The 27,197-nt window shown below is 41.4% G+C and overlaps 1 protein-coding gene across 3 annotated transcripts in view; it reads left to right on the top strand.

Annotated features, from left to right (window-relative positions):
• MREG (melanoregulin) overlaps positions 1-16,006 on the top strand; it is a 52,034-nt gene extending 36,028 nt beyond the window's left edge. For all 3 annotated transcript variants that reach the window (XM_070422082.1, XM_070422085.1, XM_070422084.1), the window contains exons 3-5: positions 11,631-11,721; positions 13,240-13,403; positions 14,128-16,006. In XM_070422082.1, the coding sequence (XP_070278183.1) occupies positions 11,631-11,721; positions 13,240-13,403; positions 14,128-14,262 (390 nt within the window). In that variant the 3' untranslated portion in view covers positions 14,263-16,006. The remainder of the gene's footprint in view (positions 1-11,630; positions 11,722-13,239; positions 13,404-14,127) is intronic.
• Positions 16,007-27,197: the final 11,191 nt, after the last annotated feature.

The following is a 27,197-nucleotide window of genomic DNA, read 5'->3' as shown; positions in this document are numbered from 1 at the left end:
TTTCCAAAAATGACTACATAATAATCTAGCATGTGAGTTAGTCAAAATAAAAAAAAATACACCGTAATTCCCAAACGTATTAAATGTACCACTGTTTCCCTTTTGCATTCTGGGTTTTAGCTGCACAGACATTGTGTTAGGGGCTGTGTTTGACTAAGAGCTTGCCATGGTGATAAGGAGCCAGGCAGATGACCAGTAGGCAAAGGTCTTAAAAACTAGAAATGGCTGCCGAATTCAGGATTCACTAGGCAGCGTCCTAATTGTTTTGGCAAAGGGTCATCCTTGTGTCTGTGATAGCCAGTAAAGACTAGAGTAATTATACACAATGTGTTAAACAGTGAGCATCCAGGCAATGACAGGGCTGCTTTCTCTTAAGTGGCTATTTTTCCTTGAGGCTGTGGCATTATGTCATGCTTGAGGCTTTGTTAGAGTCACCCCCCCAAATATTTGAGCAGGGGAGGCAGCATCTGGAAGCTCAGTTGAAGATTGTGGGGGACTGAAAATGGACAGTGAGTGAGATACTGAAATTGTAAAGAACAAAGTTTTATAAGGCTTGAACTTCAATAATAACTCCCAGCTGTTAAGGGAACCCTGCTGTCATGGACAGGTGACCTAGACAGGCATCTTGTTCCTCTTGTGGAAGGTTCAGTGGGACTTTGGGTTGTGCTCATAGGGATGTGATATGCTGGAGATGTGCTTGGTGTGATTAGGGAAGTGGTTTAATTTGCAGCTCTGTCTTTAGAGGTGTAAAGTAAAAATACTACAAACTGTAAAATTGGAGTCAAGTGATGGGGGAGAGAGGTAGGGTGTGCAAAACACATCGACAAAGCAGATTCACAAGGGCCGTAGGTCTTACACAGTATCAAGCTTTACTGATACTTGCAAAGACACAGGCCATTGAGAAGCAGACAGCGGTGTGGGACATTGAGATTTTATTCCTAAGACCCCCTCCTCCACAGGACAGGCCCCTCTGACTCTGAATGCTAGATGTGTCAGTGTGAGGCTCATTGGGTTACTTCAGACAGTAGAGAGAATTTATATTAGGAAGAGCTCCACTGCGTATACCTTCTCATTACTTTTTAGTATAGTGACATCCTCCTGGGAGCCATATCCTGAAGATGTTGGTGCCTGAGTCTAAGTAATCCTTTGACCAGAGACATTTTACTGAGGGCATTCTGTAGATAAGATTTCTTCTTCTTAGCAAATAGCACTCCTCCGAGTTACCAGGAAGTCCAGTTGATAAGGAAATTCGATGGGGTCACCTGCCTTCTTTCCTTTTGCCTGGGGGCTTATCCTCTCTACTCCACCCCCCCCCCGCCCCCAACACACACACACACACACACACACACACACACACACACACTGAATGGGTCAAGGGCCAGCTCTTTTAACTCCTTCCTCCTAAGGAGGTGAAGATGGAAAGAACTGGGGTTACTCAATAACCAATTTGACAGCTTTCCAGTAAAGGAAGAGCAATTGCAAGTAGGGTCCCTAATGATAAGGAATGCAAGAAGAGTAATTACAAAAATGGTTACCACTACAATAGTATTTGGGTTAAAAAAGGGAAAACTTTCAGATTTTGGGGTTGTTAGTTTATAAAAGCAAATTGTAACTTAATTTCTCTCTTTCCTTTCTCTCCCTGTTTGTGTCTCTGACGGGCTCTACTGAATGCCCTTCCTTCATTCCCCTCAATCCAAAAAGAACACCTCTACTGGGACTCCTTTCTGGTCCTCACCTTGGCCTTGCTCTGTCCCCTTGCTCTTCTTGGAAGCTGGCAGAGGGTTCTGAAATGTGGACCCTCGAAGACCAGTGTTTTCACCTAATACTGGGACACACACAGGAACTTGCAAAGTCACCAACGGGATTTTCAATTTAACAGAATTCTTGGAAATCAAGGGAGCTAAGGTCTGTGGTTACCATTCAGAAAATAGTAAAGGCTTTTCTAAATAAGTTCAAGTGACAATAGTACCCATAAATAGACTCTTCCATTTGGAGGTAATTAGACACTAGGTGGTGTTAACAAAGGAAGATGTAAAAATAATGCTTCGTAGGGACTTTAAAGTTTCTGTTTTGATTACAGAAGAAATACATCACTGTTGTGGAAAATTTGGATAGTATAGGAGAAAAAGATCACCTATATATAACCCTACCCTAAGATAAACACTGTTATACTATCACCTGGAAAAAAACTGCAATCCTTAAGGACCCAAACAAGAGTGTTTTCTGGTGGAATTTGGCCAAAGAGGTGTTCCTTTGCCAATTTTGCCACTCTTTGAAAGGAAACTGTTAGGTATAGTATTCTCTAGATTAGAACTATCCAGTAAAAATACAATGCAAGCCACATAAGTAATTTTACATTTCCTATTAGCCACATTGAAAAGTAAAAATAAATAGGTGAGATTAAATTTAATAATATATTTTAACCAAATATATCCAACATATTATCATTTCAACATGCAATCAATATAAATGCTGTTAATGAGATAGTTTACTTTTTTTTTTTTTTTTGGTACTATGACTTCACAAAATCCAATGTCTATTTTTACATTTATAGTGCATTTTGATTTAGACTAGCCACGCTCCAAGGGCTCACTAGCCATGTGTGGCCAGTGGCTGCCATATTGCCTAGCACTGGGCTAGATGCTAAGGGAAAGCCAGATCTTTGAGATGTCATGCTGATTCATACAATCCACAGTTAAATCTAAACTTGCCTCTGCATTTTGAAGACCAGGCTTCCTCCACAGTACATACTTTTAAAAAAATGTATATTTTATTGATTTTTTACAGAGAGGAAGGGAGAGGGATAGAGAGTTGGAAACATCGATGAGAGAGAAACATGGATCAGCTGCCTCCTGCACACCCCTTACTGGGGATGTGCCCACAACCAAAGTACATGCCCTAGACTGGAATCGAACCTGGGACCCTTCAGTCCGCAGGCTGACGCTCTATCCACTGAGCCAAACCAGTTAGGGCAACGGTACATACTTTAAGTAATTGAATGAAGTGGCTAATTCTACCTTGCCAGAAATTCCAGCCCCCTTTCCTCTCCACACACAGGAATTTAGTCTTACTATCCTTTGCCATTAGTGACAACAGCAAATTGTCCTTCTTCCCTGCGGTGACCGGAGCAGCAGAACTCTGAGATGGTTCCCACTAATTGATTTGGAATAATAATGTTACATTCTTCCTACTGGAAGCTTAGCCAAATCACATCCCGCGTTTGGCCCTTGTTCTAATGCTAAAGCTGTTCATGGGCTGGAACTCCACAAATGAGACAAAACTGATTTGAAATCTCATTGCTGGCACACCTCCCCAGCAGGAGCTACGAGCGATTCCCTGGCTTAATCTGGTTAAAACCAGATAAAGAATTAGGTCAGGGGCCTCTGGCTGCAACTCCAGCAGAGCTGTGGAATAAAAATTAACGGGGGAGTTGGGAAAGCATTACTTGGCATTTGCATTTGACTTGTTCTAGGTCAACTTTCTTGCTCTAGTTCTGGGTTAAAGCCCATGAGCATTGCAAAGGGCAGTGGGGCTGCATTGGCCACCTGGGTATGGATGCGCCTTTCCCAGGTGCTCCCAAAAGGAATCCAGGGTGCTATTTGGGGTTTGAGGCTCTGCATGGTATGTAGAGTCAAACTGCCCAAGCTGCGAGACCTTAGAAAAGTGTCACGTTATTATTTGTTAAGAATTAGAACACCTGGGGTCCGGGGACGCAGGGCCTCCTGGTCGGCACAGCGGGCCAACCCCACTTAGGCCCAGCGTCACCTGGGATTCAGAGAAAGGGCAAGTCGATAGCTCTGGAAGGGAGGAGACGCAGGTGTGAATCTATAACCCAAAGGCTTGTTTTTACCTCATTGAATTGGTAGGTCTGGTGAAGCTAGGAGACAGATAACCACATCAGAGCTTGACCTGCCCAACTGAAAAGGCTCATTTCCATAGGCCCTAGTTACCAACAGATAGACCTTACTTAGAATGAGTGCTTCAGAGTGATGAGATGTCTGGGTAGAAGCAATCAAGGCATCTCTTGTTGGGAGGTGACGGAGGGCCTTCCAGGTCCTGGGGTCCCCAAGGACCTAAGTGCCAGGTCCCTGAGCACTGACCCCTTCTTGGCATCCACTCCCTACCACATCCTCCTCCAGGCTTCATCTAGTCTGTTGTGTATCCTCTAATTCACTGAACTTCTCTGTGCTGTCATTTGATCCTGTGCCATTTGGGCTGAGGTGGAAGCCGAGGGCTAATGAGTGGACCGCCTGTCTAGGAACAGTGAAACACAATCCTATCTTTCCCACTTACACACCACATCTGCGGGGTACAGAGAATAGGCTTTTATGGTCCTGAAAGAGGATGCCCCTCCGGGGTAGGTGGCCTTGATGCTGTTCAGAACCAGCTGTGTTTAAAGGAAGCTCTGCGCTTCTTCTGCATAATGGACTCACCTCCCTTCCCCTCGAGTCTCATCAGCCTGCCCCTTACACTGGGATCTGGTTGCATTGTCCTGCCCCTCGCTGCTGGGCCGAGGGGACTGTGTCAGCGAGAGGCAGCAGGGAACAGAGAAGGGGGTCTTTTGTCTCCTGGACTGAGTGGCCTTGCCAGGAGCCACTTTTAGAATGAAAATCCCTGCATGTTATGTTACATTTCTCTCTTTGTGTCCCAGTTTCCACATTGGTGACAGGGAAGGACAATGTAGTGGGTTATATTTGGGCCTAATTGAATGCCGCTTAGTGTACTGGAGGGAGGTTATGGAGTCAGACAGCTTTGAGTTTAAATTCTAAGTTCCCCACTTAATAGCTCTGATATCTCAGTTGAGTTCTTTAACCTCCTAGTGCCACACTTAGCACCTCTCTAGAAACAAATCCATAAACCCATCTCATCTGATTTTCTGACTGGGATGTTACATACAGAGTGCCTGGAGCAGCGCCTGCCACAGTGCAGCCTCAATATCTATTCTTATTTAAAGAGACATATGTGAAAAGTACTTTTCAAATAGCAAATGCTTGATTAGGCACTGAGTAGAAGAGGTGAATTTTTTTATTTTGATCTATTTCACCTTTCTTGAATTTATTCTGTTTCCCAAAAATATGGGCATTAAAATATCTTGATCATATAAACATGCCTTGTCCAGAATACACATGAATTAGAGCCCAAGTGGCTTCTTCTAATAAAATGTGCTGCTGTCTAGATTTAAAATAGGCACTCGGTCACTGGCAGAATGTGGCCTTTATGTGAATTGTCATATTCATTTGAGTTCAGAAGACCCATTGGAGCACCTGCTGTCTACAGAAGACTGTGGAAGACATGGATGAATCAGGTTCTTGTATCCAGAGAACCTGCAATCGGTAGTGAAGGAGATGATACAAATACTTATATAGTAATATCTATACAGTAAATAAAATAGCTCTACAACAATTTTCATAAAAGGGCTGAGGAATTTCGAAGACAAAGCAATTACTTTCCACTGGCAAGAAAGGTGAAGGCTTCTCGAGGTGTTGGCGTTTACGCTGAGCCTTGAGGAGTGAGTAGGATTTAGATTCAAGGCATTCTCGGGCCTAGACTGGTGGTTCCATGTGGCAGGGGCTCATAATAAGCTCTCATTCCTTGTTCCTTTCCCACAGAAACCTGGAGAGACATGTTAAGAAGGGGATGGCCATCAGGACGTAATGCTTTAGAGAGATGAGGGCCCTCAGAAAGGACTATGAGACACCCTCATTCGGTCACTAGTGACAGAGGAAGGTGGGGAAAGCACCTCACCACTTCCCTTGTGCAGTGGATCTGAAAGGGCTGATTGTCAGGGGCTGGTGAGTAAGGGGATGAGGAGGAAGTGAGAACAGCAAGTGGAAGCTCCCCCTGTAAGCGTGTGGCGGTGAAGGGAGAGGAGGAGGATGGAGTGGAGCTTGAGGAAGCAGCAGGGCTCAGGGAAGGATGTCAGGGCTGCTGACGCCACTGAAACCAGCTGCCCTCTTCAGAGGAGTGAGCTATTCCCTGGAAAACCCTTTTTCTCTTGGATTTGGCAGAGGAGGTCCAGGTTCTGTGGTGTTTGCTCAGAGGTGCCGGCTGATTAGCTGTGGGAGGAGGAAGGCCATGGTGCGTCAGGGAAACTGTGGTTGTCACGGGAGCTCTGTGCAGCACGTGGCTGGGTTCTGAATAGGGCATCCCTGTAACCTTTTTTAAAAATTTAAATTCTTTATTATTTAAAGTATTACATATGTCTCCCCGCCCCTCCCCCCCCCCCCCCCCCCCAATTGACTGCTCCCACCCTCAACCTGTAATCTTTCCAGCGTAGAAGAGGGAGCCTAGAAGAGGGCTGCAAGCTCTCCAGGGACAGTTCCAAGGAAAGAAAGATCACTTGGTCGGGTTCTTTTTGAAGCCAGCGGTGGGGCATCCAGGGGGAGGAGCCTAGGAATTGCCTAGAGTTTTCTCAGCCCTGAAGCATAGTTTCAGAAAATGGTGGGCGGTTTCACAGCTCTCTGTTGCTGACAAGCACAGCCCAGTCTGAAATATTGATCTCTTCTCCTGGGTCCTCAGCATCTCAGACCTTAGCAGCCCCTGCCATTCCTCACCACCCACCACCCCTGTACACCCCTGCATGTTGAAGGGAATGGTTTTGCCTGGGTCATTCTTCAGGAATGAAGTGGCCAGATGGATTAAACATTTTTGTAAGTAAGGGAGTTGAGTGGTTAAGGCAATGTTCCCCCCCCCCCCCCCCCCGCCCCCGTATTTAGAAGAAATTAGCCAATTAGATACAGCCATCTCCTCTCCCCTGTTAATAACAGTCTTGTGAGAGTCAGAAGCTCTGCTCAGATGGACAGAATTCAGGGGAGGCACCATAAAGCAATTCCTGGATACAGAAAAGGCCTGCTGTTATGTTTGTGGCATTGCCTGGGGCACTCTTGGGAAAGAAAGATTGGGACCAGGCAGAGCCATCAACACTGCATTCTCTGTAAACCATATGCATCTCCAGCTAAATAGGTTTATATGCTGTCTAACCCTAGGGTCTAGAGTTAGGAAAATATAAGACTAATATTTTGTGCAGTATTTATAGTTTCTTTTTTGTTTATGTACTTAATGAGTGGACTTTGTAACATCAATCTTTTGGATGGGAGAACCAGGAGAACTCTAGTTCTCTAAAACTAAGTGGAATTGTCTTACATAACAGAGTTCCAGAAGGAGGATTGGCTTCAGAAGAGATCTGATCCTGAGGCCTGGATGTCCTTAGGCTCTATTTCTCTGAGACCCTTTCATATTTGCCCTCCTCTGAGTGCTGACTTCTTCCTTAGGCTGGCTCTTCTCGGGGTAGTAAAAATGATGGGAGTAGTTTTAGATTTTGTGCCCTCACACCACAGAGAGAGAACACAATTCCTGATTGCTCCGAGAAACTCCATGGGTTTTGTTGCATCTCCTTGGCTTGAGTTGGGTTACGTGTCTGTACTTGAGGCTGTGGGATAGGCTGATTGGCTTAAGTTATTGGGTTTCAAATCTGGTACCCCTTCAAAAGATCCTGATTTCATTGGTCTGGGAGGTGGATTCCATACATTGGTATTTTTAAATGCTCCCTGGATGGTTCTAATATATAGCCAACATTGAGTTTGTTGGCTTAAGCTAATCAGTGTATACTGAGGGCTGAGAATGTAACTGTCTAGGTGAACTTGACATCCAGATTGATGGGATAAGAGGAGTATAGATGTTGGGGAAGCAAATATAAAATATTTACTTGTGCCAGACATATTAGTTGCAGACATATTAGCTGTCCCTCCTTTCTCCTTGCCACCAGAACCCAGCTTTAATTTAGGGCAGTAAGGTGTCAGCTCTAGGGGATAGATCATGAATACTGCCAATAATCTTTTTCTGGACAGGAGAGGAGGGAAGGGGAGTGGAGGAGAGGGGAGGCAGAGCTTAATTACTTTCATTTCATAGCCTTCTGTTTTCTTTAAATATTTATTTCTGTGTGATTCTGTTATTTTTAATTAAAAATAAATTGATTGCTTTTGCAGTTGTTCCTAAGAGCTTAAAATAGTTATGGGATCTGTTGTTAGAGTACATTTCTTTAATTATATAAATCACCCTTTTAACAAGAAATAAGTAGTATTTTTTAACTGTCCTATTTGTCCACCACCTCACAATAATGTAGTATAGATAGGTATAAAATGTTTTAATTTTGTGTGTGAGAAAGTGTTCTCAGGAACTTACATTAGAACTCAAGATCAAAGTCAGCTCATGGGATTCAGACCTGGAGGACAACTAGCTATGGATGGTTGCAGGAGATTGAGTTTTGTTCTGCCTTTTATGGTGTTGCCTCAACCTTCTTATCTAGCTGCCCTTATCTGATTTGGTCAACAACTAGAGAGGAGAAAAACCTCAAGAATTCAGCTATAAGCATCTTCAGAGATCCATTTTCAATCACATGTTTCTTGGTTTGTCCTGGTTCCCAGGTATCTTGTGAAATTAATTCTGCACTATCGCTTTTATTACACCTTTGACAATTTACTCATTGTTAAAATTTTGGACCACAGCATCACATTGGCCACAATGTGTTATTTCAGAAATTATGAGAAAAACAAAAGTTTCTTTTCGAAAATAAGACTTTTACTCTTAATGTCTAATAGATTTGAGTTTCAGATCCCTGGTGAAGAACAGTTAACTGATCTTTAATTGTTATTTTCAAATTATTTGTCTAAAAACAACTGTTACAATTTAAAAATTGTAAAAGGACATCACAAGGCTTGTTTTTCTCTAGTACCAGGGAATAAATGAATTAGTTTCTTAAGTTGTGGGCAGATTTCATACATCACTATTTTTCATTTGTCACTTTAGGTTCTGTTCTTTGGGGTCAGGTGTTAAAGAGGAATTAAAATTCCCCTCTTACTATTTATTTTACGAAAATTCAATTTTTAGGTAAAATCCTACCCAAGCTCCTACTGGTATTAAGGCTTTAAATTTTGCACAAAACTTCCAGATACTTTCATATGATTACCCATGACTAGTCTGTCAAAAGAAGACAGTAATAATATGGATACAGGAAATGCATGGTTTCATACCACTAATCTGAACAAGCACCTATCATGTGCGGGTCAGTCAGTGCATCATGTGTGGGTCCATCCTTAGCTTTTTGTAAATGTCATATTATTGCTTATCCATCAAACACTTTATCAGAGTCACAGATGCTGCAACTGAATGAATTTATGTAACATTCAGTGTTGGTATTCAGGAATAGCAAACAAATCCACAAAACTGGCAGATGGACAGCAGGAAGAGAAATATTTTTATTTTTTTTTTAAAGTCTAAAGCCTGGATCACCCAATGATGACTGCGTCTCCGAAAAATAGAGATTTGGTCTAAGGCATCAGCCTAAGAAGCTCAAAGAAAAATTAGCAGACCTCTAATCGCAAGTTAATGAAGCCACCTAGTGGTTTGTTACAAAATTTAAGGTTGTGTGAATATATCTCAGGATTGATTGTGTGAGGCTCTTAATCACTGTGACTAAGAAACTAACTACTTTTCATTTCATCCAGCAAGGAGGAGGGTCAGTGTCACTGAGAATAAGCACAGTGCTGCGCTGTGAAATATTTTTATTTATTTATACTCTTCTTTTTATTAAAAAGGACTTATTGCAACTCATGAAAAATAGATAGCACACACTAGAAGATAAGAAAGAACAAACATGAATGAAGACATAAGCATAGTTGAAAATTTTGATGATTCAAAATACCTCTAAGTTTTTCATGAAATGACTCCACATTTTTACGTAAGTGTGGAATCGATCATTTACAAAATTCACAATGTCCAGAAAATGAAGTAATTTCCAGGAAAAGTAAAATTGTACCTGATGGCAAGAGCAGAGAAAATTTTCTTCTGGGGATCCTCCCAAATGAGATTCTCTATCCTGCAATGTATAATGTCCTCAGTCCTCGTAATAGAAACCATGCCGAGTGTTGGAAGATTGTTTCTCTATAGTTTCCACACTATTTGGAGGAGGGTATGCACCAAACTCCAACTCCTTTGATCCTCACAATAAGCGTATGAGGTAGGTAGTCTAACTATCCCTGCATTGCACATGAGGCCCTGAGACAAGTGAGGTTATGAACTTGCCAAGAGTCAGTTGTTAATAAATATCGCTTCCAAGATGCTAAATGCTGAATGGCCAATTTAGTACAATAGGCCCATCCAATGAAAACCGCAGTAGTTGAGTTTCCCCCCTATGACTTAAACAGTCTCTAGGGGATTATGCAGGTGTGCTTTAACATGATGATAAAGATGAGGTCAGGGTTGCATATTTCTGAGATGATTCAATTAATCTTACTCTCTTCTAGGGTCACAGATTTTATCCCTGATTCCAATCACCTCACTCTTGAGTACATGCAAGTGTGTGTGTGCCTTTGGTAAACAAACAAACAAACAAACAAATAATAGGACCAGGAAAGGGTACTCAAATTTCCCACTTCCTGACTTTTAGTAAACAGCTAAAATCCATGACCTCATGCTGGCATATCTTCAGATACAGATCTAAAATGCAATGATAACAAAACACACTTTATTTTGCTAGTTTTCTTTTCCCAAGTGGTATCTTTAACGTCTTCAATGGCAGTTAAATTGATTTCTCTTAACCAGTTGAAAGTTGATTAGCAGTGAGCAAGGCAAACCTTGAAAGGAGCCTCATAGGAAAATAATAGCATCATTGAGAGGAGTCAGAATATCATAAAACTTGAGTCTTAAATTGAGCCTTTTAGAATGATGTTCTTTTAAGCTATGCTTTAGGATAGTTATGTGGTTTTGCTAAGAGGAAAAGGTGTATTTTATAAAATGACTGTTCCATATAGATAAAGCCCCTTAAAAACAATTTCAATAGCATTTAAGAGAAATACTTAGCTCAATAGAGAGTCTAATGCTCCTGAAAGATTCAAGTTCTATTTTGGTGTCAACATGATGGCCTATGACCCATAAGACTGAAGTTTTCAGATTAATAACCTTATGATAGTTCTTCTCAGTGCTTGAAAGATTCATTCTATCATGGGAATGGAAATGAAAGAACGTGATGCTGCGATATGATAAGGGAAACATTGGCTAGGAATTAAGAAACTTGGGAATCCTGTCTCTACTTTATCCCTATAATAAAAGATAACATACATTCTTTGTATGTCATTTTTCTCATAAACTGTGGAGTCAGACCTGGATTCAAATACCAATTCTTATACTTATTAACTGGGTGATATTGGATTTGCCAGTTAACTTCTTTGGGTCTCAGTTTCTTCATCTATAAAATGGCTTTAATAACACATGGATTTTCTTGGTGCGCACCATGTGCATGCATTGTGCTTTAATGTACCTTTTACCTTTACAACCTTAAATGGATATTCACATTTGTTATCCCAACTTTACAGGTGGGATCATTGAAGTTGAGACACTAGGTAATTTGAAGGCTTTAATTAGGATAATTCATGTAATGTGTCATATCTCCTGCTGCGGAGTAGATTCTCCAGAAATGGTAGCCACTGTTTTCCTATTGACTCTTCTCTTCTTTTATATATACTTTGAAGATGAGTGAAGAGGAGAAACACATGTTTAAACAGCTTAAGTTTTGGAATTAGAAAGAGGTTTAGGCCAAAGAGTGAAAATAAAACTGAATTTTTATTCTCCTACAGGAGTGGCAAAAACTCAACTATGATATCTATACCCTGCGACAGATTCGAAGGGAAGTGAGAAATAGATGGAAACGCATTTTAGAAGATTTAGGTGAGTCTGTATGTGATTATGAAATGGTTAAAATGAGCAGTGGTGATCATTCCTCTTCACTTTCTTCACCATGGTTTTTGTACAAGGAGTGTCAGTAATTGACTACTGAAGGCTACTGTGCGCGATTTTTTTTCCCAATCCTGTCCTCCTGTCTCCTCCAGCATAAACATCTGTCACTTTTATTATCACTGGCCCATGTCTTGAGGACATGTTTTGCCATGTGTTACTCCATCTGTCCTCAGTATCAAGTTGCACAGAGCAGTGGAATCATATGGGTGCTACTATCGAATTTTTTTGGAGTTGTGCATTGATTGAATTAGATGGGAGTGATTGGCCAATTAGTAATAGCTTTATGAGGTGAGGCAGATGGAAGAGATATTGTTTGTAAGCAACTTTTTTTTTTTTAAGAGTACAACAAAATTCAGTGCAAACTTTCAGAAGCACTAAAAGGCAGAAAAACTTCAAAGTTGGGGAAAATCCCTGTGGCATTTGAGGAGACATTGGGTATTGGTTTTTCTGAATTCTGCTAGGGTTGCAATACAATAACCATGGCTTTCACATTATAAAATAAGCTAATTTTAATGGTTAAAAACGAATTTATCACCTTTGAAGTCCTCAGTCCTTCTGCTTTGAAAGAGAACATGACACCTTGGCATCATAACTTTTTAAAAGTGGGGTACCAAGTTGCTAGCCTCTACTGCTTTCCTTGGGTTACAGTGGATGGGATGGACTTCTGCCGCCTTTACTCACTCAATATTGGTGGGACTTAATAGTCTTCTTTTTTAAAATGTCATTTACTCCAGGCAGGTTTAAATCTATGAGTCTTTTATACCTTTGGGTAAGTAATTTTAAGCAGCCAACCATATTGCTGCGAGGAAGGGAATGTGGGCTTGGAGGAGGAGGGACCTGGAAGAGACCACTTTTTGGCTTCCAAGCCGCAAAGGCAGGTTGGAATTCTGGGGCTTGGGGAGGAGAGGAAAAGTAGGTTGTGGGAGGAGGGTTTCAAACCAAAACAAGGGAAACAAGCAGTCAGCGGATGAGCATGTGAGGCTTAACTCTGTGGGAAAAGTTAACAAAAGAAAATTAAACAAGAAGAAATATCAAACAAATTTTTTAAAAAATATATTTTTATTGATTTCAGAGAGGAAGGGAGCGGGAGAGAGAGAGGAACATCAATGATGAGAGAGAATCATTGATTGGCTGCCTCCTGCACGCCCCCTACCGGGGATTGAGCCTGCAACCCGGGCATGTGCCCTTAACCAGAATTGAACCCGAACTCTTCAGTCTACAGGCCGACGCTCTATCCACTGAGCTAACCTGAATTTTAATGAAACACACCTCCAGCCAGTCACCCTGAGCTGGGAAGCAGCCCATGGAGCGGTGCCTTTGGCTTCAGTTTTCCGATGCTTGTTCAGATCCACATTGAAGTCCCTTCACTTCCTGCAGGGCCTGTGCTGCAGGACAGTCCCTTCCTGCGACTACTTTACTTGACAGGTACTTTTTTTTTCTTTACCTTAGGTTTTCAAAAGGAAACAGACTCTTTGTTGTCAGTGACAAAACTCAGCACCATCAGTGACTCTAAAAACACAAGGAAAGCTCGAGAGATCTTGTTGAAACTGGCTGAAGAGACCGCTATTTTCCCAACAGGTTGGGAGCTCTCCGAGAGATACCTCTTCGTTGTGGTGAGTGGATGCATTTTCCATCTGCCCTGATTTTGCTTTCAACTTTTTGCTTTTCTGTGAATCTATATACTCCTCATTCCAACCCCACCGGCAACCCCACAATGTGCGGTAGCAGATGGTGCTGGCATCTGTGGCCAGTAGCACGAGTCACCCAGGGGGCTGTAGGATTCAGATTTCTGGATTGCACTCAGACCTATTGAGGCTTGGGTTGTGGCTCAAGATTCTGTATTTTTCAGCCAATTCTACTGTATAGTCAGCTTCATAGGTCAGAGATATGAAAAATGTTGTTTATATAACACAAGATTGACAAAGAATTTGAAAGGCTGTTTCTTGGATAATGTAAGTAAAGGGTTAAGCAGTGGTTCTCAACCTTCTGGCCCTTTAAATACAGTTTCTCATATTGTGACCCAACCATAAAATTATTTTTGCTGCTACTTCATAACTGTAATGTTGCTACTGTTACGAATCATAATGTAAATATCTGATATGCAGGATGGTCTTAGGTGACCCCTGTGAAAGGGTCGTTCAACTGCCAAAGGGGTCTCAACCCACAGGTTGAGAACCGCTGGGTTAAGGTGTGTCTCTAAATTTGTCGAGAAAAATTTAATAAATGTTTCCTTGTTATTATGTCTGGGATGGGTTTTGTTGTTGTTAGATTGGTTTTCCCATCGACAGGGCTTGGGTTCCCATCTTGACAACGTTTTTGTATTTAATTTCTTGGCAGGACCGTCTCATTGCTCTCGATGCTGCAGAAGAGTTCTTTAAAATTGCCCGTCGAACTTACCCCAAGAAGCCCGGGGTGCCCTGCTTGGCAGATGGCCAGAAAGAACTGCACTACCTTCCATTTCCAAGTCCCTAGAGGAGAGGCTGGGAGGCAGAGTTGGAATTTTTCCACTGGAACTCAGCAGCCAACCAAAGCTGGACAAATGAATGTAGATACAAGTGAGCAAGTAGAGAGTCAACTGAGTGAAAAATGATTCTGAATCCTACAAATGTCTAAGGATTTGGATATCCGGTCTTCATGAGGACTGTATCCTGTGAGATGTTCAGGTTGCATTGAAACACCTTGGTGGTCTTGCATCGAAGAGGTGGTCAGTGGGACATTTCATCATGAGCATTTTGATTTAAAGAACCCATTGCCCTCATTCTGGTATTGGTTGTACAATAAGCCTTAGTCATGAGTCCTATTGGGAGAATGGGATATTCTAGTTAATAAAACATTAAGATTAATGGAGAGAGTTCTCATTGAGCCCAATATGGATTACCGGTTTTTAAACAATTGTTATATGTATATATAGGCTAACACCAAAATAATACCAGGCACAATGTGACCTTTCTTTAATTTGGAAGAACCTTGGAGGTGTTAGAGACATCATTTTAAGTATCAGTTATAATTATTTAGAAATACAGATGTACCAGATAATAGATATGACTAAGTGTGGTGCACCCTTGAGTTTCAAATAGAATGACCCAAAGCAGAGCATCCTGCAGGTATATATTAAAAGCTCTGTCTTTAGTTGTGGAACAAGCATCTTAAATTCTCGACGTTATTGGTATCTGATTACCTCCTTTTTGCACACTGTCCACTTCTGATCCAAAAGCCCTTGATATTTTACCCAGGATAGCATCTATAAACAGAAACATTTGGCCCCTGCTTCCTTCTCTTCTCTTTAACCTGTCTCCGGCTTATTGGCTGAGAGTTGCACCTGCCCAGGGACCTCTCGTGCCATCTTGCATCTCTGCAGGTGGTGTTGCACTGGAGAAGGTCATTGCTGGACTTTCATTCTGAAGATGATTTTTTAAATGGAGCAATGCTAGCAGTACAGCTGGCTTCTATCCACAGACTGAGAAGGCCAGCTCCAAAAGTTACTTGCCTCTTAAGTAAGGAGCTTGCCAAGAAATCAGGGTTCATTTTATTGAAAAGACTTTCAGAACTTGTAGGATTCATGACTAGATTGCTGAAAACAATGACAATATTATTACTTTTACAAATTTTGCTCTTCCAACTTTAGGTTAGAAGATAACTTGTTTTTAGTCTATTCCAGGGAATTTTGACTTGAAAATATCCATATTTTGACTAGTTTCTGTGGTAGTGAACATATGTTTCAGTTATTTGTGAGAGGAGACCCATATTCTCCATTTATTAATGCATTGCAGACCAATTTAACTGTCATGTTTCAGGAAAAATTTTCCTAGTTTAATAGGTAAGCTAAAAGTCTTATTTTTTTTTTATTATTTAGTGCCTAATTCCTCTCAGAGTGTTTAAAATTAGCCTGCAGATATTTTTCCTCACTTCCATGAGTTCTTGCAAGGTTAACATACAAACAGTGCAATAGTCAAACAAAATAAAAACAAAACATAAATCTAAAAAATAGAAAGTAGTGTTGTTTTCATCTCTGTCCTTGCAATTTGCATTTTGTTTTTCTGCCTTTTTGATGTCAAAATAGTTGAGATTGTTTGCATCTATGGAGAATAAATTGTACCCATAGTCTTTATTTTTGGTAATGTTTGAGTAAGGATAAGATTGTCTCTATGATTATAAAGACATATGGAATTATCCAGGAAATTTTCTTTGCAGGGAATTAAAAGGCTTCTGTACTTACTTTGTGGCTGGATGTGTGTTATATTTCTGAGAAAGAGAGAGATTTGTTGTTCCACTTATATATGCATTCATTGATTGATTCCGTAAGGTTTTCTGACCAGGGATTAAACCCACTACCCGGCCAGGGCTCTATATTTTGTTTTAACACACTACAGAGGACACTTGGCATCTCAATTTTTCAATTTTCAACATGGGTTTCGAAGACTGGGTTTTAGAGAACTGAGTCAGGGAAACAGGTCTTAGTTTGATCATCTTTTGATCATTTTAACTAAATGGAGTTTATCTGATTTTGCTACTCATCTATATTCTAAGTATTTAGTGAGATTAAATTTAGGAAGAACAGTGTTATGAAAACAAAAATTAAATTATTACACATAATAGCTTGATAAAACATAGACTTATAGATCATTACTTTTTCAAAAAACCAACAGCTGTAGTTTTTAGTAGCAATTTACTTTAAATTTTTTTCAGCATTAGTAATATGAAATGGATAACTAAACTTTGTCATACATCCTAGAGGCTTGCAGGATTTGAAGTATCCTAATCAGCAATCCACTTTACAAAGATGGTTGTTTAATCATTTTAATCATCTTTATCAAAATTGACACCAGAAGGTTCATTAAACTGCACAAACGGTGTTAGGAATAATTTTCCATGTATGAAACGAGTAGTAGTCAAGATAAGTGGTTGGACTGTTTGCCCTCCATCCTCTTTGCAGGAGGAAGATGTTAAGAACCTGTTGAACCCAGCAATGCTCAACGCCTCGAGTGCCTTCTGTCCTTTGCCTGCTTCAGAGACCTCACACTATATTGTCCAATTTTATCAGATTCTAGTTGTGTCTGCCTAAGAATGAAACTGTCACTCAAGTTTTCTTCAAAATTTTATTTCAATATTGTAGGTCCTGAGAAAAGAAAGAAGGACTTCTCTGGGATTACAGGAAGCAAATGTGTCATTCCTGGCAAGAAGTGTATGCTTAGAAGATTTTGGGCTAAGACTCACTTTCATTGTAATATAGCACCTGACTGCAAGATTATGCGGGAGGCGATACGGGGCCTTCACCTTTCTTTTCTAATGGCTGAAAATCACTGATATTTACTAAAAGACTGGGCATTTGCTGAAAGGTCATATATTTTGTATTTTTAAAATATAAAGACCATGCAGGAAATTTTAAAATAAAAAAAAAAGGCCCTGGCTGGTTTGGCCCAGTGGATAGAGCATCAGCCTGCAGACTAAAGGGGCGCAGGTTCCATTCTGGTCAAGGGCACATTCCTGGGTTGCAGGGGTGTGCAGGAGGCAGCCAATCAATGATTCTCTCTCATCATTGATGTTTCTATCTCTCTCTCCCTCTCCCTTCCTCACTGAAATCAATAAAAAATGTATTTAAAAAAATTATAAAAAAGAAAACTAGCCATAATACAAGAACTCTAATACAATTAATTAGTCATAACATTTTGGGACATTACATCCTTTTTCATGTGTCTATTTGAAATTGTATGTACAATTTCATATTTTGATTATTAAATTTAGATCAGGGGTCATGAACTCAAATGTCTCCAAGGGTCACTGAGTAGAGACTGAGGATCAAAGGGGGTTATGTGTTCCTTACCCTAAGGGAGCACGTACTACTCAGCTTCGAAGGATTGCTGTCATGCAGAAGATCTCAGTTTTGCCAATTATTCTAATTTTTTTATAAGAGCCAAACAAACATGATTTTTACATAAATATTATAAGTTTTGTTACTTTTTAATCCTCATCTGAGGATGTTTTTATTGAGAGAGAGACAAAGGGAGAGGAAGAAACATCCATGTGAGAACAAAGAATTGATCCGCTGCCTCCTGCAAGCCCCCTACCGGGAATCAAAACTAAAACCTGGGGATGTGCTCTGACCAGGAATCAAACCCGAGACCTTTCGGTGTACAGGGTGACATTCCAACCGAGTTACAACGGCCAAGGCAGTTTTATTTATTTTAAAATATTGGTTACAAAATTTAAAAATGTTGTCTAAGCCGAAGATACATGCATAAACTGACAGTTTACCACATTCCACAGGTCATAAACGTTTTCTGTTAGTAAGTTGCCTCTAGAGCAGCGGTTGCCAAACTTTTGGACCTCATGGACCACCAGTGGTCCTCAGACCACCAGTTGGTGACCGCTGCTCTAGAGCATCTACTTTACAAAGCTTTATGATATAACATTGAGTAGATGTAACACATCTTATAATCTTTCATCTATTTTTGGATGTTTAGAAATTGTCAATTTTTCTCTGCAATGAACATCTCCATGCATATTGCTTTGTTCTTAATGGAATAATAGAATCAAAGGTCATAGATATTTAAATCATTCTTTATGTACATCATCAGATATTTTCCAAAAGATTTGTACTAATTTATGTTCTCTCTAGCAGCGATTTATGAAAGGACTAGAGGCCCGGTGCATGAATTTGTGCACGTTGAAAGGAAATTAATTAGAAGAAATATTTTAATATCACTGTTCACCTTTTCTCTATAATAGAAGTGTCAACCAAATTCACAATCAACAATAACAGATGGAAACATGCATGCTATTGGTGCCAGTGAGAGCTTTATATATATAGATAAACCTGCTTAATGAGACCTGCTTTCTAATTTAGCTAAACTTTTTCCAGCCCAGTGAAGCACTCCAACTTCTCTTTCAGGTAATTATCAGCAACACAGCAGTAAATATCAATACGAAGCAGATTATTATTGTAGATCATGCAGGGAGAACAAAGGGTGAAATATTTAACTGTAGCAGTGTTTGACTACATTCTGCACAGTGAAAAAACCTGAAGTCATTTTTAAGTTCCACCATTTTTTAAAATATATTTTATTGATTTTTTACAGAGAGGAAGGGAGAGGGATAGAAAGTTAGAAACATCAATGAGAGAGAAACATCAATCAGCTGCCTCCTGCACACCTCCTACTGGGGATGTGCTCGCAACCAAGGTACATGCCCTTGACCGGAATCGAACCTGGGACCTTTCAGTCTGCAGGCCGACGCTCTATCCACTGAGCCAAACCAGTTAGGGCAGTTCCACCATTTCTTATTTCTTTTCAATCAGGTCAAGTTTCTAAACTTTCTAAATCTCCATTTTCCGGCTAATGAAAAGAAAATAGGATTCTACCGAGTCTCCTATCTACCTATGCCAGGACTCCTGTGAGGATCAAATGAGATGAGGCACACTTCACAGACATTTGGTTAAACTATAAAATGTTTGCACCTGGGTATAAAGCAAGTCGGGTTCCTGGGCTGAAGAAACTCCAAGGAGGCTAGTCGCTAGGGAGAGAAAGCCAGGCGTTGCTATGTGATGTCATCACCTGGTGCCCACAGCCACCATTCCAGGCAGGAAATGAAGAGAGGAGAGGTGAGAGAAAGGAAGGGTTCAGGAAGTCTGAGACTGGGTCTCCAGTTCTTCTACCTAGCTGTGCTTTAAATAGAGCAGCCATATCTAATCTATTTTTATCTAAATTAATCTTTTTTTTAACATTGTCTTTCCAAGTAATATTTAATTTTTTTCCTCTAAAGAATTTCACTGCTAATAAAAAAAATGTTGAACATTACTGGCATCCTATATAATAAAAGCCTAGGTGGCATCACACGCAATGTCATCACAAGATGGCCACCACAAGATGGCCATCACAAGATGGCTGCCACAAGATGGCTGGCAGGGGAGGGCAGTTGGGGGTGACCAGGCCAGCAGTGGAGGGCAGTTGGGGGCAAGATCAGGCCGGCAGGGGAGCAGTTAGGCATCAATCAGGCAATAGGGGAGTGATTAGGGCAGGGGTGGGCAAACTTTTTGACTCGAGGGCCACAATGGGTCTTAAACTGGACAGGAGGGCCGGAACAAAAGCATGGATGGAGTGTTTGTGTGAACTAATATAAATTCAAAGTAAACATCATTACATAAAAGGGTACGGTCTTTTATTTTTTTAGTTTTATTCATTTCAAACGGGCCGGATCCGGCCCGCGGGCCATAGTTTGCCCACAGCTGGGTTAGGGGGTGATCAGGCTGGCAGGCAGAAGCAGTTAGGGGCAATCAGGCAGGCAGGCAGGCAAGCAGTTAGGAGCCAGCAGTCACGGATTGTGAGAGGGATGTCCAATGGCAGTTGGACATCCCCCAAGGGGTCCCAGATTGGAGAGGGTGCAGGTCAGGCTGAGGGACACCCTCCCCCCCCCCCCCCCCATGCATGAATTTTGCGCACTGGGCCTCTAGTATACAGATAAAAAACAGCTCCTTAACTATAGAATGCAATAGGTTAAGTTTCCCCCAGAATTCACTATTTATTGAGGATGTCAGCAAAAAGTTAATGCAAAAGCAGGATTATTTTCCAAAGTTAACAAGACCTATTCACTTAACTCCAAGAGAAGGCTCTTAGACAATCACCCAGGGCTTGTGTCCTCCAGGGTTTATCATCCTATCTTGACCTTGGGATAGAGAGGAGGCTGAGGCAGATAGAATGGAACCAACTCCTGAACTTGAACTGTACTCTAAGGCTGGGAGATGTTGGATCTTTCTGGAAGTAAGACAACCTGCATCCTTTCCCTGTGGACATCTGTGGAGGCAGCACCAAAAATGCTCAGGTGAGTGCATCTCAATTGCATTTTCTATTAACACCAGGATCCTATCTCCATCCAGGGACTTTGCTCGAAGGATAGGGTTGAACACTAGATGTCACTGTTGACTCACTCTGTTGTCTTTAGGATCAAATTTTCCCTGGTCTAGTGAGGAGAGCAATTAAAAAAAAAACACAAAAACAACAAAAAAGCCTAAATATATACACAGTGGCCTATTAATTTTTCTCCTTTTCAATGGTTGTGTGTGTGTGTGTGTGTGTGTTTATAAACTTCAGATTGTCTTTTTCTAGCAAACATTTGGCAGTTGGCAGAAAATGGAACAATGAAGAGGCATGAATGTTTCTTAGAGGAGAGAGGTCAACTAACTTACATTTGTAAATAAGACCATTTTTGTATTTCTGAGTTTCTGCCTGAGGAAAGACTCAAGTTACCCTCAGGTCTACTTGTTTCCCTAGTTCTGTGGCATACCAGGTTATTTTCATCTTTGGCATTTATTTGAATATTGTAACAAATATATGTCTAATGGTTGCCTTTGTTTTTCAATAGGCCAGGTTGTTGTTGGTGTCAGTAGATTTTTTTCCTTTTTACAGACTTTATTTTTTAGAGCATTTATCATATTGCATTGAAATACATGCTGTTACTCTCAGACAAGACTTCCTATAAGGTAACACCAAATCTTGGTTATCTTTGTGCCCCTGTGACCCAGTCTTTTCTAGTGCCTGGCCTACAGTTGTGTTTTCCAGCCTTGACTTTAAGTCAGAACTAGAGGCCCGATGCACGAAATTTGTGCAAGAGTAGGCCTTCCTTCCCCCAGCTGCTGTCACCGACTTCCCTCTGGCACCCGGGACCCAGGCTTCCCTCGAAGCCCCGGTTTTGTCTGGAAGGTCGTCCGGTCTAATGAGCATATTATGCTTTTATCATTAGAGATACATTTGGAGTTACAAAAGTAGATCTCTAAACCTCCCTGCAGGCCTCCTGAGTCAGAATCTTGAGAGAACAAAGTTTAGCAGAGTTCAGCATGCTGGAAGGATGAAAAAGAGGGACTTGGCAGCCTTAGATCTGAATCCTAGGACATCTATCCAACTACTCCATTCCCCCCATTGTTTATTTCTTGCCCCACATTTAATTGAAGTATAGGCAGCCTTTCTTATTGATGTCTCCAAATGGTTGATTCTTTAATACTCTGTATTATTTTTTTCTGAAACAGTAAGAGTTTTGGAAGAATATACATACATTACAGTACTAGCCTTTTTGAGTTGTTACTTGGGAAAAAGTGACTCAGTGACTCTGATATATTCAATTTTAGAAAACCACCCAATTTTTGGATGGAGAACCACACCCAGAAGAAAAATGCCTCTTTAATTCATATTTTCTGCATACAAAGCAGAACAAATATATAAGCATCTCTTTAAAATTATGTGTGAGGGAAGTCTCAAAATGTTGAATTCAAACTAGGATAATATGTGGGGAAATTAATTATACCACACCCACTAATTATGAATTTTAAGCTTATGAAATGTTACTGATAATCTCTTTGTTTTGTATGCTATTGTTTTAGTTCAATAAATATAAAAATCATCATGTTGGCAGTGAAACATCATCAGAATGTTACTGGTGATTGGACCTCTGTTCAGTAAACTTGGTACTTGAGTTCTGGCTAAGGAAGAATTCAGATCCTTCCTTTTTGAAATATATATATATACATATATATATATATATTTAAAGAAAGAATTTAGATCCAAGACTCAAACTATATCAGAAAGTTTATTTAGAGAGTCACAGAGGTTGAAGAAGTGAGCCAGCTGATAAAAGAAGAGCCCTTAGGCCAGCGGTTCTCAACCTGTGGGTCGAGACCCCTTTGGGGGTCAAACGACCCTTTCACAGGGGTCGCCTAAGACCATCCTGCATATCAGATATTTACATTATGATTCATAACAGTAGCAACATTACAGTTATGAGGTAGCAACGAAAATAATTTTATGGTTGGGTCACAATATGAGGAACTGTATTTAAAGGGCCAGAAGGTTGAGAACCACTGCCTTAGGGTATAGAACAGTGGTTCTCAACCTTGGCTGCACATTAGAATCACCTGGGAATCTTTTTTTTTTTTTTAATATATTTTATTGATTATTTTACAGAGAGGAAGGGAGAGAGAGAGTTAGAAACATCGATCAGCTGCCTCCTGCACATCTCCTACTGGGGATATGCCCGCAACCAAGGTACATGCCCTTGACCGGAATTGAACCTGGGACCTTTCAGTCCGCAGGCCGACGCTCTATCCACTGAGCCAAACCGGTTTTGGCTGGGAATCTTTTTAAAATCCTGATTTCTGGGCCTCATCCTCCAGAAATTCTGTTTCTTTGTTACTAATGTTGTGGCCCCACCCCATAACAAAGAAACAGAATTTCTGGAGGATGAGGCCCAGAAATCAGGATTTTAAAAAGATTCCCAGGTGATTCTAATGTGCAGCCAAGGTTGAGAACCACTGGTTTAGAAGAAAGAGGAAGGCAAGGAAAATGTGCCCAAGGGAAAGGTATGGGGAAAGGTGCAGGCATTCTCCACAGAGAGCCACACTGGGTAATGGTCTTGAGGTTGTTTATGTGGAGTTCTTGGGAAGGATCCCAATCGAGTATTCATCATCTTTTCAGGTGTGTCCTTTCAGGGTGATTGTCTCCACTGGTTGGTCAGCACCAGGAGGGGGTCATTAGTCATCACAGCTGATCCATGGCTTAGTTTATCTGGGCCTGGAGCTGAAACACAACGGAGGCCTAGATGTTATCCCTAGAGGTTAATGCTTAAGGAAATGGTTGTGCAAGGACCTGGAGTTGCATGAGGCCACTCTTCAGCCCCTTGTTTCTTCTGCAAAGGGGTCTACGGCATGACTAGCAGCATTTCAGGGGAAGAAAGGTCAGGGGAAGGCCTGAGGCGCATGACCAGCGATATGAAAGGTAAGGGGGTCTAAACCTACCATCAGTGATATGCTAAGGAGAAAAGGTTACCCTGGAGACGAGGTCCTTGTTTTTCCAGTTTTGCAGGTTGCTAGGCACATGGGGATTTCTGCCCTGGTGACCTCTGACCTTTGTCATTTTCTAAAGGAGACTCCAGTTCATTGTAAACCAACCAACCTAAATCCTCAGATTGTTATTTCAGGACTCTTTTTTTCCTGTATGCATGCTACTAAATAGTTTGCAAGGAAATATTTGCAGTTAGCCAGTTGGTGGGCATTCCATGTAGGAGTTGGCTCACACTGTTGTTCGTCTCATATTCCCTGGAGGAAGGTGTGCAACCCGACATGTATCATGAGAGGCAGGGTATGTGGGGGGAGAATTCGCAGTCAACGAGGCAAGCGTGGGTTGGAATTCCAGCAAATTGCTTAAACTTTCTGATCTCATCTGTAAGTTGGCACTATCCAGCAATATTTATCTCATTGAGTTGTTGTTAGAAGTAAATAAGATCATGCTGAGCACTTGCTGCTACATACTACTTTCCCAATAACTGATTTTGTTATTATTACTAGCCCACCTTCTCCATGGGCTACTGGTAACATAGCATGAAAGTCCTCTCTTGTCAGTCTGGCCATTACCAAGTCTGCTTAATATCACTTTCTCCAATAATAATCCATGGGAAAATAAGTACATACCTCATAGGTTATTATAGAGATGAAATGAGGTAAGAAGGTTAAAGGACTTGGCATAAGACATATCATCAATAAATGACAGCAGTGACTGTTTCTTTGGTAGGCATATATCTTTTGAGCACTTCCTGTGAACTATTCTAGTCCTGGGAATACAGCAGTGAATGGAATCCAGCCCCTGCCCTTGTGAAATCTGCATGGCTACCATCATCATTGTTATTGCAAATTTGGTCTGGGTTGCTATGCAGGAGAAATAGGCATGCCTTGGGTGATGCCTCAGAAGGTACACTGGTCATATTTCTACTTCACCTGGAAAAGCAAGCTCACAGCCTTTGATCTTTTATCCTTCCTAGGAACAGATAGCAGAAACCTCTATCTTTAGAATTCAGGCTGTTCCAATGACAGCCTATGGACTCTCTCCCTCGGCCTTTCCCATGGACCCTGTACAGGCCCCCGAAGTGTCTCACTGCACAGTCAAGGCTGCCTGTTCGCAGCCCATGGCGTTGAGTTCTGCTCTCTGTGTATGGTTTTAAGTTAAACTGCCTGCAAACTTGGAAATTATTATTGATGGCCTCAACTGTTTACTAATGTGGCAGTGCCTGTGATTTGTGTCTAACATTTTTTTGCAACCCCATTTACTTTGTAAGTGCCGTGCTAAAGTGCTCGGAGGGATTCCCAAGTGGCAGGTGCTAGTAAACGGGTGTGCTGGATGGTTTCTCAGAAGATGGCAGTAGAGACACGTGTGCTAACTCTCGGTTAAAGGAACCTGGACCCTTTAGGCAGGGTTTCTCAGACTGGTCTGGTATTCAAAAACTGAATTTGTTGGTGCTCTTGTTTTTTGTTTTTTGTGTTTTTTTTCTTTTCATGTGAGCATTGCAGATTACCCCCCAAACAGGACATTTTGAGAACTCCATTTGGAAAAGTGAACAAGATTATTTGTGGATAGGGCCTGCCTTCCCTTCACAACTGCTCAGTAAATGGTTGCTGATGAACTTCTGGTAGTCGATTGAAAGTGATTAACAAGAAGTGAAGTGTCTGTTCTTCCCTCACTGAGCTTTTGAGCATATTCATAGATTCGTTAACAATGGAAAACATGACATAAGAAAAAACTTCCAAGAAGGGGATAGATGTGAAAGTTGATTTTATTTAATTACAGGTATTCCGATGCATGTCTTGGATTGTTTTGTAATCTCTCCAAGGGTTATTGGAGCAGAACCCTACTGCCCTGCAGAGAGAAAACACCCTCTACAGTTCCTCTAGTTTTTCCCATGTCCATGAGAAAATGTCTTTCATGCCACACAATTCACTGCCTGGCCCTTGGTGCCTTGTGTGAATTTTCTAAACAGTTTTATGGGGAACAAGGGAATCTGCAGGCACTTTGAAGTCCATGACGTGGGTAGATCGACCAGCTTCAGCTCTGCCATAACCCAAAAAGGGGTTTTAAAAACATAACAAGCCCTAGCTGGTTTGACTCAGTGGTTAGAGCATCAGCCTGTGGACTAATGGGTCCCTAGTTTGATTCTAGTCAAGGGCACGTACCTCTGTTGCAGGCTCGATCTTCCACCCTGGTAGAGCCCATGCAGCCAGCAAGCAAATGATGTATCTCATACCGATGTTTCTCTCTCTTTGTCTTTCCCCCTCCCTTCCAGTCTCTCAAAAAAAAAAAAAAAAAAAAAAATCAATGGAAAAATATCCTCAGGTGAGGATTAAAAAAACACAAAACAACAGAACAAGAACATGCTATGATGAAGTGGAATGTGGGAGCTGAGAAGGGAATGTGGTGGAGACATATGGTTCTACTCTAGTAAATGGTTGAGTTTCTTTCAAGCACGTGCATTTGCACATTGTACTAAGACAGGCTGGTGAACCAGGACAAGCAGAATAGGGAAACTGAGACAGACAGTTAAATGGCCAAGCAGTTACAGACATCTAGTAAGTCACAAAATCCTATCTCCTATAGCCGAGGACACCTAAGAGTAAATAGTCTACACACTCTTCCCCAATCTGAGGGTAAATAGCTTAAATCATTCTACCAAGGGAGACAGCAGAAATCCAATTAGTGTCATTTGCTAACCACACCTAAGGACAGATGTAATAGTTAAAGGAATAAATCTCATTTTGGCACATCAGCATAAAACTGATGAATATTCTCTTGAGATCCTCCCCTAAGACATCCCTTAAGTGCTGAGCCTTTAAAACCCCTCAAAGTAAAGGTCACAGAGAGCATTCTACCACCCAGGAGCACACCAGCACTTCCCCCTTCCCACTCTTGCCCCACAGGCATGAACCTCCTAAACTCTAAGGTAGTGGTTCTCAACCTTCTGGCCCTTTAAATACAGTTCCTCATATTGTGACCCAACCATAAAATTATTTTCGTTGCTACTTCATAACTGTAATGTTGCTACTGTTATGAATCATAATGTAAATATCTGATATACAGGATGGTCTTAGGTGACCCCTGTGAAAGGGTTGTTCGACCGCCAAAGGGGTCTCGACCCACAGGTTGAGAACCGCTGCTCTAAGGGCCTCAACTCCTCCATGGAACAGAACTCTGGACAATGGCTTTGCTTCTAGCTTCATTGAAGCACCAGCTGCACATTTTCCAGGACTGGTTTAAGGGATATAGGACTTTTCAAACCAAGGGATGTCCATAGGTCCGTGGTTGGCAAACTGCAGCTCATGAGCCACATGCGGCTCTTTGGCCCCTTGAGTGTGGCTCTTCCACAAATACCACGTGCTGGCACGCATGTACAGTGCGATTGAAACTTCGTGGCCCATGCGCAGAAGTTGGTATTTTGTGGAAGAGCCACACTCAAGTGGCCAAAGAGCCTCGGTTTGCTGAGCCGCAGTTTGCCGGCCACTGCCATAGGTAATGCATGTATGCATATAAGATTTTTGTTTAATCTCTTCCCACTCCCACCCCCAACCCCCTTCAGTCTGTTCCATTTCCATGCCTCTGATTCTG

This window comes from Myotis yumanensis, unplaced genomic scaffold (genome assembly GCF_028538775.1).
Source record: "Myotis yumanensis isolate MYYU_CA2020_CCGP unplaced genomic scaffold, mMyoYum1.0.hap1 SCAF_8, whole genome shotgun sequence".
NCBI lineage: Eukaryota > Metazoa > Chordata > Mammalia > Chiroptera > Vespertilionidae > Myotis > Myotis yumanensis.
This window is presented reverse-complemented; position numbering and strand designations above follow the sequence as displayed.